The sequence below is a fragment of the Carcharodon carcharias genome, chromosome 4, assembly GCF_017639515.1.
Source record: "Carcharodon carcharias isolate sCarCar2 chromosome 4, sCarCar2.pri, whole genome shotgun sequence".
Lineage (NCBI taxonomy): Eukaryota > Metazoa > Chordata > Chondrichthyes > Lamniformes > Lamnidae > Carcharodon > Carcharodon carcharias.
The window spans coordinates 61,587,157-61,602,483 of record NC_054470.1 but is presented as its reverse complement, the minus strand read 5'-3'; the positions used below and the strand labels follow the sequence as shown (position 1 = coordinate 61,602,483).

Here is a 15,327-nt window from a genome sequence, read left to right as displayed (position 1 = left end):
GATGATACAAGTACAGTGGATGTATATTCCCAAGAGGGGGAAAGATTGGGCGACCAAAGCTTAATAACAAAAGAGATGATGAATAAGATGAAGTAGAAAAAAGGGTTTGTATGAGAGATATAAGATTGATAAATACAAGCGAGAACCAGGCTGCATATCAAAATCTCAGAGGGGAAGTGGAAAAGGGAACCAGAGAGGCAAAGGAAGTTTGAGAAGAGACTGGTAGCTCACAAGCAATCTAAAAGTCTGCTAAAAGCAAATAATTAGTAAAAGGGCAGTAAAAGGAGGGTAGGGCTAATTAGAAACCAAAAGGGGGATTTATCCCTGGATTAAGAGGGAATGGCTCAGGTACTAAATGAGTATTTTGCATCTATCTTTAAAGGAAAATGCTGCCAAAAATCAGTAAAAGGGGCAATTGAGAAACCGGATGGACTGAAGATTGATAGTTATTAGAAAATCTAGCTGTACATAAAGTTAGTAAATCACCAGGATCTGATTAGATGCATCCAAATATGGAAAAAGGAAAGGTGGAAATTGAATTGGTACTGGCCATAATCTTCCAATCTTCTTTATATAAGGGGGTGGTGTCAGACGACTGGAGAATTGTGTATGTTACAGCCTTCTTCAAAAAGAGGTGTAAGGATAAATCCAGCAACGACAGGCGAGTCAGTTTAACCTCAGTGGTGGGAAAGCTTTTAGAGATGATAATCCAGGACAAAAAGTCATTTGGACAAGTGCAGATTCAATAGGGGAAGCCAGCACAGATTTGCTAAAGGCAAATAGTATTTAACTAACTTGATTGTTACCTCATCAAAAAATTCAAGAGGGCTGATGAGGGTAATGTGGTTCATTGGGTGGATAAGAATTTCCAAAGTCTAGCTAGCAAAGTTTAAGCCCATGAAATAAAAAAGGAAAACTGCAGCATGGAAATGAAGTTCGCTAGTTATAGAAAACAGATAGAACCAATGAAGTTATTTTTCAGATGGAAGATGACATGCAGTTCCCCAGGATCTGTACCAGGATCACTGCTTTTCTTAGTATATGTTAATAACCTAGATTTTAGTGGGCAACAAGACGACAATATAAAAAAGGCACAATTCTAAAAGGGGTGCAGGTACAGAGGGACCTGGGGGTATATGTGCACAAATTGTTAAAGATGGCACGGCAAGTTGAGGAAGAGGTTATAAGGGCATATGAGATCCTGGGGCTTTCTAAATAGAAATATGGAGTACAAAGGCAAGGATGTTATGATTAACTTATATAAACTCTGGCTTTTAAAAATAAATTCTTTCACAGGATGTGGGTGTCACTGGCCACTGAATTGCTCTTGAGAAGGTGGTGAACTGCCTTCTTGAACTGCTGCAGCCATTGTGATGTAGGTATACCCATAGTGCTGTTTGAAAGGGTGTTCCAGGATTTTGACCCAGCAGTGAAGGAATGGCGATATAGTTCCAAGTCAAATTGGCGTGTGGCTTGGAGAGGAAATTGAAGATGGTGGTGTTCCCATCAGCTGAGCTTGGCATCAACTGAAGTATTGCGTCCAATTCTGGGCACTGCATTTTAGGAAGGACGTGTAGGCTTGAGGACACAGATTTAAGGTGATTGGCAAAAGTAGCAATGGTTACAGGAGGAAATTTTTTTAAAAAAATGTAGTGAGCGGTTAGGATCTGAAATGTACTGCCTCAATGCAGTGGAGCCACATACAATTGGAACTTTAGAAAGGAATTGAATGAACACCTGAAAAGAAGATTTACAGGGCTATGGCAAAAAAGTAAGGGAGTGGAATTAGCTAATTTACTCTTCCAGAGAGCTGGCATGGAAACAACTGGCTGAATGGCCTCCTTCGGTGTTGTAACTATTCTATGATTTGAGAGAGTTAATACTTAGAGTCTATCATTGTACTTAATGGCTAACTTTTGTCATAGCTGTAAAGTCCAAATGTTTAGACATTCATCAGGAAAATTCACAGGTGGGTGAGCTTTGAGGGCCTGTAGAGGAGCTGTGACAACAGTACACACAGCAATATTTCACACGTGTGTAAGGATTATTCCATGTGTTTGCTTACAAATATGATCAATTAGAACCTGACAGAGATATCCAATTGAGGAAGCAACCATAGAATGATCTTTAATTTGTCATTGGCATTCTTTCCTGCAACACAGCAACAGTGAAGGATATGCTCAAACATCCATCTAGCTACCACCTGGCTTGATCATTTGATTGACTTAGGGGTATTCACCATGGGAAACAAGCAACTCCCAAGACTTATTCCTTATTCGTACAAAACATAAATTGAGAAAAATCAAAGCCCAAAGCCTTGGACCATAAAAAAGCCTCTTTACAAATATCATCTAGAGGACTAATATGCCAAAATGTATCTGCTCAATGTTTGGACCGAGAATGTGCTACACTTCATTTGTGCGAGGAAGAATGAGGAGCAACAGTATAAACTAAATGATACAATTCAAACAGGATGCAGAAAAGAGGCTTTACATATACAAATTTTCTAAAGTAGCAAAACAAGTTGGTAAGGCTGTTTAAAAAGGTAAATGGGGACGCTTGGTTTTATGAATAGAGGCATAGGTTACATAAGTAATCACTAATTAGGCCTCAGCTGTAATACTGTGTCCAGTTCTGGGCACCACTTTTTAGGAAGTCAAGGGCTTGGAGAGGGTGTGAAATTTACTCAGGCTAACAGGAATGAGGGACTTCAGTTGTGGACAGACTGTGATCATGCTCCTTAGAATAGGTTAAGGAGAGATTTAATGGACATATTCAAAATTGGGGGCTTTTGAGAGTTAATGAGGATAAAGTGTTTCTATTGGCAGGTGGGCCCGCAACCAGAGGACACAAACATAAAATGTTTGGCAAAAGAACCAGGGAAGAGGGTGTTGTTGACGCTTTTTTGGTGTAGCAAGTTATGATCTGGAAGGCACTGCCTGTAAAGGTAGTGGCAGCAGATTCAGTAGTAACTTTCAAAAGGGAATTTGATACATACTTGGAAAGGAAATATTGCAAGCCTATGGGAAAAGAGCACGGAAGTAGGACTAATTGGATAACTTTTCAACTCTTTTGGCCAAACGTGCTCCTTTGTACTGTACAATGCTATGATTGAAAGCATGAGAATCTGGCCAGTAGAAGTTCAGGATGACTGTTGCCCAGTTATTTGCTCCCTGAATTTCACGGCTTCCAATGTAATGTGTCAATATATCAGTGTATCAATATACTAATTAATGCTCTTGCATTTGAAGACGATTGCACCCAAATTCAGCTATTATGGAAAAATATAGCAATTGCAATTTTCAAACTTGTCACTCCCAGTCTCTTTCAAGTATCCATTTGTGGTACTTGCACATCACAGAATTCATCAACATGAGTCAAAAAGTGAGTCAGTTGACAAAGTGGATAATGAGAGCTAGGAATGATCACGGCATCCCATCTTGATTTCAGAGGCCATCAACCAGGAGTGAATCCTAATCAATTTTTAAAGCCTTTAAAAGAAAGTCAATCTTGTATATCACCTTTCTTTTCTTTGCAGCTACAGAAAAGTATGTTTTTTGGGGTAATAGATACAATGGACAGCAGTGGCAACTGATGTAATTACTGCAGAGTTAGAGTGATAATCTATTTATTATTAGAACAATTCACTTACATTAAGCTAGTTACGTTTTGATCAATGACAATTTATGTTTAGTAGTAGCTAAAAGCATCACCAATTTTCTTTTTTGATGGGCATAAGTCAGAAGGTTTCATATACCAAGGATATAAAACACTTAGTATATACTGAAAAGACTAATTCAAATTGGTTAAAAAATTAATTATTTTGAGGTATTTTACATGCTTTCAAATCAAGAAATAGACGATATGTACACAATGCAAATAACCCAATTGATTGCCAGTTCTCATCCTGAAGTTTGTGACATCCAGGAACAGGATATCGTTTCTGAAACTGTTTTCAGTTTAAACAGATATAAGTACTGATAATTATTAATTTAATAAAATATGAACATGCGAATTAGGAGGAGTAGACCACTCGGCCCCTCAATCATGCTTCGCCGTTCAATAAGATCATGGCTGATCTGATTATAACCTCAACTCCACACTCCTGCCTACCCCCGATAACCTTTCACCCCCTTGAATCTACCTTCCTCTGCCTTAAAAATATTCAAAGACTCTGCTTCCACCACCTCTTGAAGAAGAAAGTTCCAAAGACACTCAGTCCTCAGAAAAAAAATTATCCTCAGCTGTCTTAAATGGGTGACCCATTAGTTTTAAACAGTGAACCCTAGTTCCAGGTTCTCTCAAGAGGAAACATCCTTTCCACATCCACTCTGACAAGACCCCTCAGGATCTTATACACTTCAACTCTTCTAAACTCCAGCGGATACAAGTCTAGCCTGTCCAACCCTTCCTCATAAGGCAACCCACCCATTCTAGGTATTAGTCTAGTAAACCTTCTCTGAACTGCTTCCAACATATTTACATCCTTCAGTAAGGAGACTAATACTGTATACAGTACTCCAGATGCAGTCTTACCAATGCCCTGTAAAACTGAACCATAACCTCCCTACTTTCATATTCAATTCCCCTCGCAATAAATGATAACATTCTATTAGTTTTCCTAATTACTTGTTATACCTACATACTAACCTTTTGCAACTCATGCACTAGGACACCCAGATTCCTCTGCATCTCAGAGCTCTGCAATCTCTCACCATTTAGATAATATTCTTTTTTATTCGGCCTGCCAAAATGGACAATTTCACATTTGCAAACATTACATTCCATTTGCCAGATCTTTGCCCACTCACTTAACACATCTATATCCCTTTGTAGCCTCCTTATGCCCTCTTCACAACTTATTTTCCTACCTATTTTTGTGTCATAAGCAAATTTAGCAACCATATCTTTAGTCCCTTCATCCAAGTCATTTATAGAAATTATAGAAGGTTGAGGTCTCAGCACTGATCCCTGTGGCACACCAGGGATCGTCACATCTTGCCAAAATGGTCTATTTGTAGCATTACAAGACATCTACTTTACTACCATTACAATTATCCTTGTTAACTCACCTGCTAACTGGGCTGTAATGGCTTGGAAAGGCAATTGACGGAATTGCTGTACCAGTGTCTGAACCTTCCTACAGCTCACTAGTTCATGTCGACCATAGTCCAATTGATACACAGACACCAAACCATTTGTAAGAATTCCTTTCACCAATACACGGTACCACCTAGAATTACAAAAATTATTCAACAAACATATAAATATAATTAAGTTATTTATAGAAACAGAAATGGTTTCCAAAGTCTCAATGTATATTAGGGTTGTCAGCCCTTCAGAATTGCTTTTTTTGTGTTGTCTCCAGGAGTTAATGATTAATCTCCTGAACACGGTTCCAAGTAGCCCAGGGGAAAAAATCATAGGGGACCATTAAAAACATTAAATGCTATGGTTTCTATTTCCTTGGAACACTTCCATTTACTAGTTATAACAATATTATAGATGGGAACAAAGGCTGTTTGACTGGGCGGGGCAGTTGGACACAGGATGAAATCTCTAAGAATAGATCCAATCAGAGCTGGTAGCCTTAATGTGTGATAAATTTTACTGTAACTAGAACATGAGTACTGCAATGTGGTTTAAATTTCCACAATACAGTTGAGTAGTGGAGTTGCTTAATCTGGGTGAAGAGAGAGTAGTAAATAAAATTGCACTGTTCGTGCCCCTGAGCATTATACACTAATCCCTGATTTAGGGTGGATATTGGGTGAGGGCAGGACTGGGTTTAGCTATGAAGTCCCATGGTCAAAAGGCCTGCGGACACTCACTGTATTGGCTCACATGAATGAATGGTCAGTCTGCAAGATGTCTGGAAAAGCCAAGCATAATACTACAGAAAGGATTCAACATCTTCAAGAAGGGAAGAAAGAAGGGGCAGAAGAAAAATGCTTATATTAAAACTGGCCACTTTAATAAGTTTTTGAATTTACAAGCACATTGTATGCAACACCATTAATGCATGAGCAGCTTGAACTAATTTGTAAAATACATCTTGCACCACCTGCTGGATAGAAATAGCAACTTGTAGTCAACTGCAAAGGCTTTAAGTGCTGGCCATATCACTAGAAATAATGGTTTAGTTACAAAACTTTGTGGTGTTAGGTAACTGCCCATTCTCAAAGATTAAAGTTGTTCCCTTTCAATTTTCTCCCCTCTTCCTCTGAAGGTAGTGATTCGTGTTGAGTAAATGTCTCATAGGAATTGACTATCTTACACAGTTTCCATTTTTAGTGCATAAGATTCAATAACAAACATTGGCAATTGGGAAGCTCCTTCAGCCACATCTGATACTTTCTTTACCCTACAGTCACTTCACAGCAGGGGTCACTTGGCAGCTGTCAAGGGCATGAACCTGGTCCATTTCCTAGCCTAGGGCCATTGATGCCAACATTTATTCCACACCATTGCTCCAGCTGAGACCAACTAACAGATTAAAGACAGAATCTGGTAGTTTTCTGACTTAAATGGTCCAGTTCCACACTGAATGGCACTTAATAACTGAAGTGGGAAGGAATGCAAAAATTTAAACGTTAAGTATTATGACATCAAATCAAGGTGATGTGACATCACTTCAACACTTTAAGGCCAATAGAATTAACTGAATTATCACATATCTTCTTTAAACCTCTGGCCTACTCCTTCTTGCTAACCTCTGCTTATTTACACTGATGGTCTATTGTTCATTCCTTCAATGTTTAGTCCAGTTTTGGCTCCCTTTTTGTTACTAATTTTAATCTTTCTCCTCTCCAAACTGCCAATCTGAATTTAGCCTCACGTCTCATCTTCTCAATTAGATAGATGCAAGTAAAAGGGATTATTTTCTTACCCTCATATCTAGTCTCTATTTCCTCCACTTTTTTAACACTGAACTTCAGGTCTCCATAAAGAAGACCTGTGTACATCCATTTTAATAGAGAATCACAACCATGAGATTGACAGCTATCTGCTCCACAAATGTAACCTTGTTCACACAGATATGATCTATTTGATTTTCTCCCCCTCCAGTTTCTGGTGAGTATTTCCCTCTTAGCAAACACTCAGCAGGGAAGGGGAAGGAAAAATACTGTTCAGCTTAGTGCTGTGGAGTTAGACTGTGCTGAAAGACAAGGAATTGTTCAGTGATTAATGGCACAAGCTTCAATGCAAGGAGTCAAGTAAATAAGATGGATGGGCTGAGAGGACAGATGGACACTTGGAATCCAGATATCATAGCTATTTCTGAAACATGACAAAAACACCATAAATGCCAGCTTGACATTCCTGGCTACAGGGTTTTCAGACAGGATAGAGTGGGAATAAAAAAAAGTAGGGGTTGCAATATTGTTTAAAGAAACAATCACAGATGAGAGGAGGGATGATATTCCAAAAGGAATAAGTGAGGCCTTATGAGTTGAGACAAACACACTGCTAGGAGTATACCATAAACTATATGCCAAATATTATAATCAGAGGGAGATTGAAGAGCAAATATGTCGACACATTTCTGATAAGTGCAAAAGCAATAGGGCGGTAACGGTAAGGGACTTCAACTACCCTAATATTAACTGGACTAGAATCTGTGTAAAAGGTAGAGAGGCTGTTCTAAAATTCTAAATTCTAAAAATGCATTCAGGAGGATTTTACTTTAGCCAGTAGGTAGGCTCAACAGAAGAAGGAACTTAATTTTAGGAAATGATGCTAGATGGGTGGAAGAGTATCAACGGGAGAGCATTTTGGTGGTAGTGACCGTAATTCAGTTATATTTAATTATTGAAAAGAGCAAAGTAATTGCTTTAAATGGAGAAAAGGGCTAATTTTATCAAGCTGAGAAACACAGCGATAAATCAAGTATCAGAGCAACGTAAGGTATTCAAGGAGAGAAGGTTCAGACCAAATAAGTTCCCAGGAAGAAAAGTGGTGGGAATCCTAAATCTAAACCCTAGTGGATGTCAAAGAGCAGACAGTAGGCTTATGTCAGATACCAAGAGCTCAATACTGTTGAAAGTTCAGTAATAGTATAGAAAATGCAGAGATAAAATTAAAAAGGAAATTAGGAAAGAAAAGAGAAGGCATGAAAAAATGCTGGCAAGGAAAATCCAAAGATGTTTTATAAATACTTAAAGTTCAAGAGGAAGAGTCATATTTGACGAGAAACATTAACTCTATTTCTCTCTCCATAGATTCTGCAAGACTCAAGTTTTTCCAGAACTTCCTGTTTTTACTACTTCACTGGTGATGAGATTTTTTTTGAAAAAGCACATTAATCAATGAGGCTACTCTACAGAGGTGCCATTTATACATCTTTGGCAGACATATTATAACACACCTTTAACTTCTTTGTAAGCCATTCCCTTTGTCTTTTCAGGCGTAAATGCAGATACCAAACTTTCTTATACATGAACCAACACTAATGTGTACATGTAGGACTATGGTGCTCTTAGGACGCCTTATTAATTGTTACAACATGCTCCCGAAATAGATCTGTGATATGTTTTGCACTGCACAAAATAAATTTACTTTTTATGTAATTCCAATTTGCTGTTTTGTGCAAATTATTTGAAATGTAACAGTGATAGATAGCCAGGCACCCTTTGTCTTCCCCAAAATAAAGTGTTTTCTACTGGTACATGACTAAAATACAATAAATCATTAAACTGAAACAGTAAATGTTGCATAGGTCTTACTAAATAACCAAAAATCTAGCACAGCCACCTGCAACCAGAAATACATATCTGCATTTTTCTTTCAATACTGGTACTTTACATATTTTATAGTAAATACATTTAAGCTAAAATACTTACTTGTTATCCAGCTGGGCAACAAATATTTTGTTCTTTTCTATTGGCACAGATTGCCACTCAGTACTGTTGTAATAGAGGACCATTTCTTCCATAAGAACCTCTAACTTGTACAGTTCCTGCCAGGGTTGAAAAACAAAGTGCCCTGGATGACAAGCTACCGAAATAAAGACATCCATGTGCTCCCCAGGCTGCGGCAAAACAAATGGTGAAGGAAGCACATTGTGTACAATGTGTGGGGCGACCATCTTGATTGGTGCAATACCAAAGTCCTTGACTGGGCTTTTGGTATCAAACTCTGATGCAATATTTGCATCACCTTTATTGCTTGGAAAGCTGGTAGTAGAACTTCGTTCAACACTCAGGTAAACATCCTTCCTGTGCTTCCACAGGTCTGCATTTGTTATTTTATGATTTATGCTACGTTCCGGATTGGGAAAATTTTTTGAAGTAAATAAGTAAATATGAACTAGTCCTTTAGCCTCATCAACTTTCACAACCTGCAAAAAGTAAAAATCAACAATTACAACTGAGCCTTTGAGACCAAAATCACAAGGTAATCTTGCAGTAACACATTCATCCTACATTTACCTTAATGCTGCAATCAGAGCAGTTTAACACAGTGTCTCTAAGCCACAGTACTGCATCCGGTGTCCACATGCCAATATTAAACGTGAGGTCTGCCAAGCAGCACTTTATGGCCTAAGAAAGAAGCAATTGCCACAATCAAATTTTAAAATATAACCTTTCATGTCTACAAATTTAAGATTTCTGTTCCTAGTCACTAATCAACGATCCCTTCTGAAAGATATCTTTGTGAAACTCAGTGAAGACATGATCAAACTCAGCTGTTCTGTCTACGATGCAATAACCCATTAATATCACTGCCACATGAAGAATGTCCACTTGGATGAGGTCTTAAAGGGTTGCTAAGATCTGTAAAATTATACCACAGTGTGAGACACTGCTTTCAGAAGAAGGGAGACAATTAGGAAAGGGGTTGGGAGGTAGGAGGGGATATATGTAGATACACAATACCTGTATATGATAAGATCAAAGAAATAAGAGCAGGAATAGGCCATTTGGCCCATCAAGCCTGCTCTGCCATTCAAGTAGATCACTGTTGATCTGACTGTGGCTTTAGCTTCATTTTCCTGCCTGCACCTCCATAACCCTCGACTCCCTTGTTGATTAAACAAATGTCTAGTTCAGCCTTCAATATATTCAATGACCCAGGCTCCATTGCTCACTTGAAAAGAGAATACCAAAGACTAATGACCCTCAGAAGAAAATTTTCATCCGTCTTAAATGGGAGACCCCTTATTTTTAAACTGTGCCCCTAGTTCTAGATTCCCCAAATGAAAGGAAACATTCTCTTTGTATCTACTCTGTCAAGCCCCGTCAGAATCTTATATGGTTCAATAAGGGCACCTCTCATTCTTCTAAACTGCAATGAATATAGGCACAAACTGCTCAACCTTTCCTCATAATGCAACTAATTCATCCCAGAAATCAGTCTACTGAACATTCTCTGAACTGTTTCCAATGAAAGTATATCCCAAAACTGTTCACCCAACTCTAATCTATTATCTCAACAATGCCCTGTACGGTTGTAGCAACACTTCCCTATTTTATATTCTGTCCCCCTTGTAATAAAAGCCAATATTCTATTTGCGTTCCTAATTACCAGCTGTATCTGTGTGCTAACTTTTCATGATTCATATACACTGACACCCAGATCCCTCTGTACTGCAGCATTCTGACAGTCTCTCTCCATTTAAATAATACTCTGCTTTTCTAACCTTCCTGTCAAAGCGTCCAACCTCATATTTTCCCACATTATACTCCATCTGCCAAATTTTTTCCCACTCATTTAATCTATCGATATCCCTTTGCAGACACTTGGCATTCTCCTCACAAGTTCCTACCTATTTTTGTAACATCAATAAATTTGACTACAAACAGTCGGTCTCTTCATCCAAGTCATTAATGTAGATCTTAAATTGTTGAGGCCCCAGCACTGATCTCTACAGCTTGTCAACCTGAAAATAATCAATTTATTCTAACTGTTTCCTGTTAGTTGGCCAATCCTCTTAAACATGCTGATGCAACACCCCCAACACCATAAGCTCTTTTCTTGTGCAGTAACCTTTTCTGTGGCACTTTATCAAATGCCTTTGGAAATCAAAATACACATCAACTGATTGCCCTTTATCCACCCTGTTTTTTACATCCTCAAAAGAATTCTAGTAAATTTCACTTTCACAGAAACATACTGACTCTGCCTGATTCTATCATGCTTTTCTAAATGTCTGACAACCTCTTAATAATGGGTTCTAGCATCTTAGCAATGAGATAAGACTAACTGGTCTATATTTCTTGCTTTCTGTTTCCCTCCTTTCTTGAATAATGGCGTTACATTTGCAGCATTCCTATCTGCTAGGACCTTCCCAGAACCTAGGGAATTTTGGAAGATTACAACTAATGCATCCGCCATCTCTGCAGCCACTTCCTTTAAGAACCTAGAACGCAGGCCATCCATCCTTCAACCTCAATCCCCAGAAAGAAAATATATGGACCTCATAAGAGCTACTTGTTTGCCATTTGATATATTCTCAAGGCTCCTACCGTGCATTTGAACTCAGAGATTATATTAACATAGAACATTTTTACAAATTGAGAAGCAGCAAGAAAATACCTCATTATGAACAAAATTACATTCTTGCTGTAGTTGGGAACCCTTTGGCTTTGATTCATTTGAAGTATTGCATTTATTTGAAATATATTACCATATTTATTGAATGAGAGAGAAACGTCACTCCAAATTAATTTCAAAATCAAAGTTACTTTCTAAGTACTTCAATCTTATCAGTCACTATAATAATCTAGTTATTCAAATTGGCAGAAGGTAGGAAGTTTTCCACAAGGATGGGTGCTTGCACCAGTGTTGTTCATAATTTACATAAATGATTCAGAGTCAAGAATTAGAAGTACAGTTTCATATTTGTCATTGGGAGTGTGCTTAATAGAGGGGTACTGCACCATAATACAGGAAGACATTAATAAACTTACAGAATGGATTTGTAATTGACAAATAAATTTCAATGTAGCCAAGTGTGATGTAATACATTTTGGTAGGAAAATGTGTCTAAAATAAGTAAAGGTCAGAGGGATCTGGGTACAGATAAACAATTCACTAAAGCAGCTATGCAGGTTACCAAGGCCAGAAAAACACAAACAATACAATGGGATTCATTTCTAGAGAGACCGAGTCAAAAAGCAGAAAAGTTAAGTTAAACTTACATAGAATCTTGGTTACACCACTTTCGAGTACTATGATATGGAGACCCAAATATACATAAGAAGGGTATAAAAGCACTCGGGATGGTGGAAAAAAGAGATTTACTAAAATAACATCTGAAAGGTTATACCTAGCAGGAAAGATTGAACAGGTTGGGTCTCTCTTCTCTAGAAAGGACCGAGGTGTGACCTGATAAAGATCTTTAAGATTATGAAATGTTTGATAGGCTTGACAGAGAGAACATGTTTCCACCTGAAGGCGAGACCAGAACTAGAGGGTCACGAATGCAAAATAGTCACTAATAAATCCAATAGGGAACTGGGGAGAGACCTCTTTACTCAGAGTGGTTAGAATGTGGAACATGCTGCCACAGGAGTGATTTGCGGGAAACAGCACAGATGGACTTAAGGGGAACCTAGATAACCATGAGGAAGAGAGGAAGAAAGGAAAAGGAGAATATATTGATGGGATTAGAAGAAACAGGTTGGGAGGTGGCTTGTGTGGAGCATAAACGCTGGTGCAGACTTGTTGGGCTGAATGGCCTCCTATGCTCATGTGCTTTGTTATTGCATTGTAATAGTACAAAAAGTACTTCACATATTCACCATTACCTGAGGTGGTATGGATACAGAATCCTGAAGAAGTGGAGATGGAATTTCTCTTAGCTCTGACACTGCAACAGATGCAACTATTCCTGTATCCAAGAATAGGATATCCACAACTCGTGTACCATGCACATTGGTAATCTTAAAAAAGCAAGATGTTTAATTTGTTAAGAATATCAACAGAAACATACCACACATGAAAGACTATCCATCCTGCTTTAATTATTTTTTAAATGTGGTATATCCAACCTACAATCAAAATTTCTGTAATACAAGTTATTATCCATAAAGTTGCTCTTCCAGATATTCTGTTTTGTATTCTTTGACTATCAGCTGTTTAAAATGTCAGATTGAAAAGTAGCATTCCTTGTATTGAGAAACTGGGAAAGTTTTCCTTCTAACTTGGAATTTCCCCTCTCTCGCTAGTGGCTCCACAGGTGCCAACATCATTCCAACACTTAAGACCACATGAACAAGAGTGAGCCATTCATCCCTCGAGCCTGTTCCACTGCCTCTTCAGGCAATTAAATTGCAGGGCTTTTCCCAATCCCATTGGCAAGAAAACTGACCCTGATTTTCTTTCTCTGAGTGTTGAACTGTTTGGGTTCTATGCTCAGCAACTCTTATTGGTGGCATATTTCTGACAGTAAAATTAAGAAAGCTGATCCTCCATACAAAAGACCTTTTGTCCTTCAAGTACTGAGCAAATACACCCAACTTGTAATAAAGGGAAAAAATGGCAACAGCATGTGGCGCATTGTGTTTGTTAGAATGAACTGCATAAAAAATACCACACAAAGAGACACAATGTATTATGAACATCAGCAAAACCAAGTCTGAAGACTGAATAAGTTGGGTTTTTTCAGCCTGGAAAGGAGGAAACCAAGAGGTGACCTTAGGAGTTTATAAGATAGTTCCAAAAATTGAGACAGTTTTCACTATAACAGTAGAGGTTACAGGGTGATCAAGGAGTCCTTTAAAATTATGAAGGGGTGGGAGATGGTACTTAGAAACAGACTGCGCCAAGTGATTGTGGAGCTTACAATGAGGGGACTTGTTTTTTAATATGAGGACTGAGAGTAAGAGTTTTTGCCCCCAAGAGTGGGTTGTGAAATACTCTATTGGAGTTATTAATTGATCAGAGATCATATGAGCAGTTTAAAATGGGATAATTGAAAGAAATTGAAAGAAAATAGGATAGAAGGTCCATATAGGAACAAGTGAGCACCTGTGAATTCCAGCCAAACTGCTTAAGCACAGAATGTCTCACCTCCTACCACAGCTTTGTGCCCTCCTCCTCTGTTGGGGGACAGGATCCATTCTACAAGAGGTGCACTGTGCAAAAATGATCACATTATACAAAACAAAGATGACAGAGGAGATTGACACAAATACAGGGGCATCTCACACCACAGTGTCACAGGGAAGGACTTTGCCGGGGTCATGCTTAAAAGTCTCCAGCAACTTGTAGTTACTTATGAGTGTATCCAGAAGCACAGTGTGGTTTCTGTACTGGTAGATCTACAGTGGGCACAATCTTCTTCATAAGCCAGCAACAAGAGAAACGTAGAGAACACCTAGCTTTCATAGATCTCACGAAGTATTCAACACTATCAGTGGTGCATGAATTTTCAAGACTTGGGAGGAAATTGGTTGTCCATCAAAGCTCCTTAGTCTCATCTGCTCCTTTCAGGACAACATGCACATGCATCTGTCCGTGATAGTATTGGTAGGAGTGACCACAGTCCTTGTGGAAATGAAGTCCCTTCTTCACATTAAGGATACACTCCATTGTGTTGTGTGATACCTACTGTGCTAAATAGGATAGATTTCGAGCTGATCAAGCAACTCAAAACTGAGTATCCATGAGGCACAATGGGCTTTCAGCAACAACATTGTATTTAACCACAATCTAACCTCATGGCCTGGCATTTGCTTCACTCTATTATCAACCCTGATTCAATGAAGAGTGCAGAAGAGCATGCCAGGAGCAGCATAAAGCATATCTAAAACAAGGTGTTAACCTGGTGAAGCTACAACTTGGAACTACTGGCATGCCAAACAGCAGAAGCAGCATGTGATAGACAGAGCCAAGCGACCCCACAACCAATGGATCGGATCAAAGCTCTACAGTCCTACCATATCCAGTCATGAATGACGGTGGACAAAAAGCAGGACAAATCCAACGTGGCTAAGTACCATCCCATCAGTCTACTCTCAAGCATCAGCAAAGTAAATGAATGGTATCATCATCAGTGCTACCACAACACTTACACAACAATAACCTGCTCAGGTGATGCTCAGTTTGGGTTCTACAAGGACCACACAGCTCCTGACCTCATTACACCCTTGGTCCAAACATGAACAAATGAGCTGAATTCATGAGGTGGCATGAGAGTGACTGTCCTTGACATCAAGGCAACATTTGACAGAGTGTGGCATCAAGGAGCCCTAACAAATTGAAGTCAGTGAGACTCAGGAGCAAAACTCTACACTGATTGGAGTCATACCTATCACAAAGGAAGACAGTTGTGCATTGAGGTCATTTCAGTCACAGGATATCACTGCAGGAGTTCCTCAG

At 38.8% G+C, this 15,327-nt stretch overlaps 1 protein-coding gene and 1 long non-coding RNA gene across 6 annotated transcripts in view; one reads left to right on the top strand and one right to left on the bottom strand.

The window, feature by feature from the left end:
- Nucleotides 1-8,558, top strand: part of LOC121277370 — a 33,287-nt gene extending 24,729 nt beyond the window's left edge. The window contains exon 3 of the long non-coding RNA XR_005942867.1: nt 8,223-8,558. This is a non-coding gene — a long non-coding RNA (uncharacterized LOC121277370). The remainder of the gene's footprint in view (nt 1-8,222) is intronic.
- Nucleotides 1-15,327, bottom strand: part of LOC121277367 (tudor domain-containing protein 7-like) — a 150,207-nt gene that overhangs the window by 5,635 nt on the left and 129,245 nt on the right. For all 5 annotated transcript variants that reach the window (XM_041186749.1, XM_041186750.1, XM_041186751.1 and 2 more), the window contains 4 exons: nt 12,753-12,887; nt 9,432-9,542; nt 8,844-9,340; nt 5,073-5,233 (listed from right to left, as the gene is read on the bottom strand). In XM_041186749.1, coding sequence (XP_041042683.1) covers nt 5,073-5,233; nt 8,844-9,340; nt 9,432-9,542; nt 12,753-12,887 — 904 coding nt within the window. The remainder of the gene's footprint in view (nt 1-5,072; nt 5,234-8,843; nt 9,341-9,431; nt 9,543-12,752; nt 12,888-15,327) is intronic.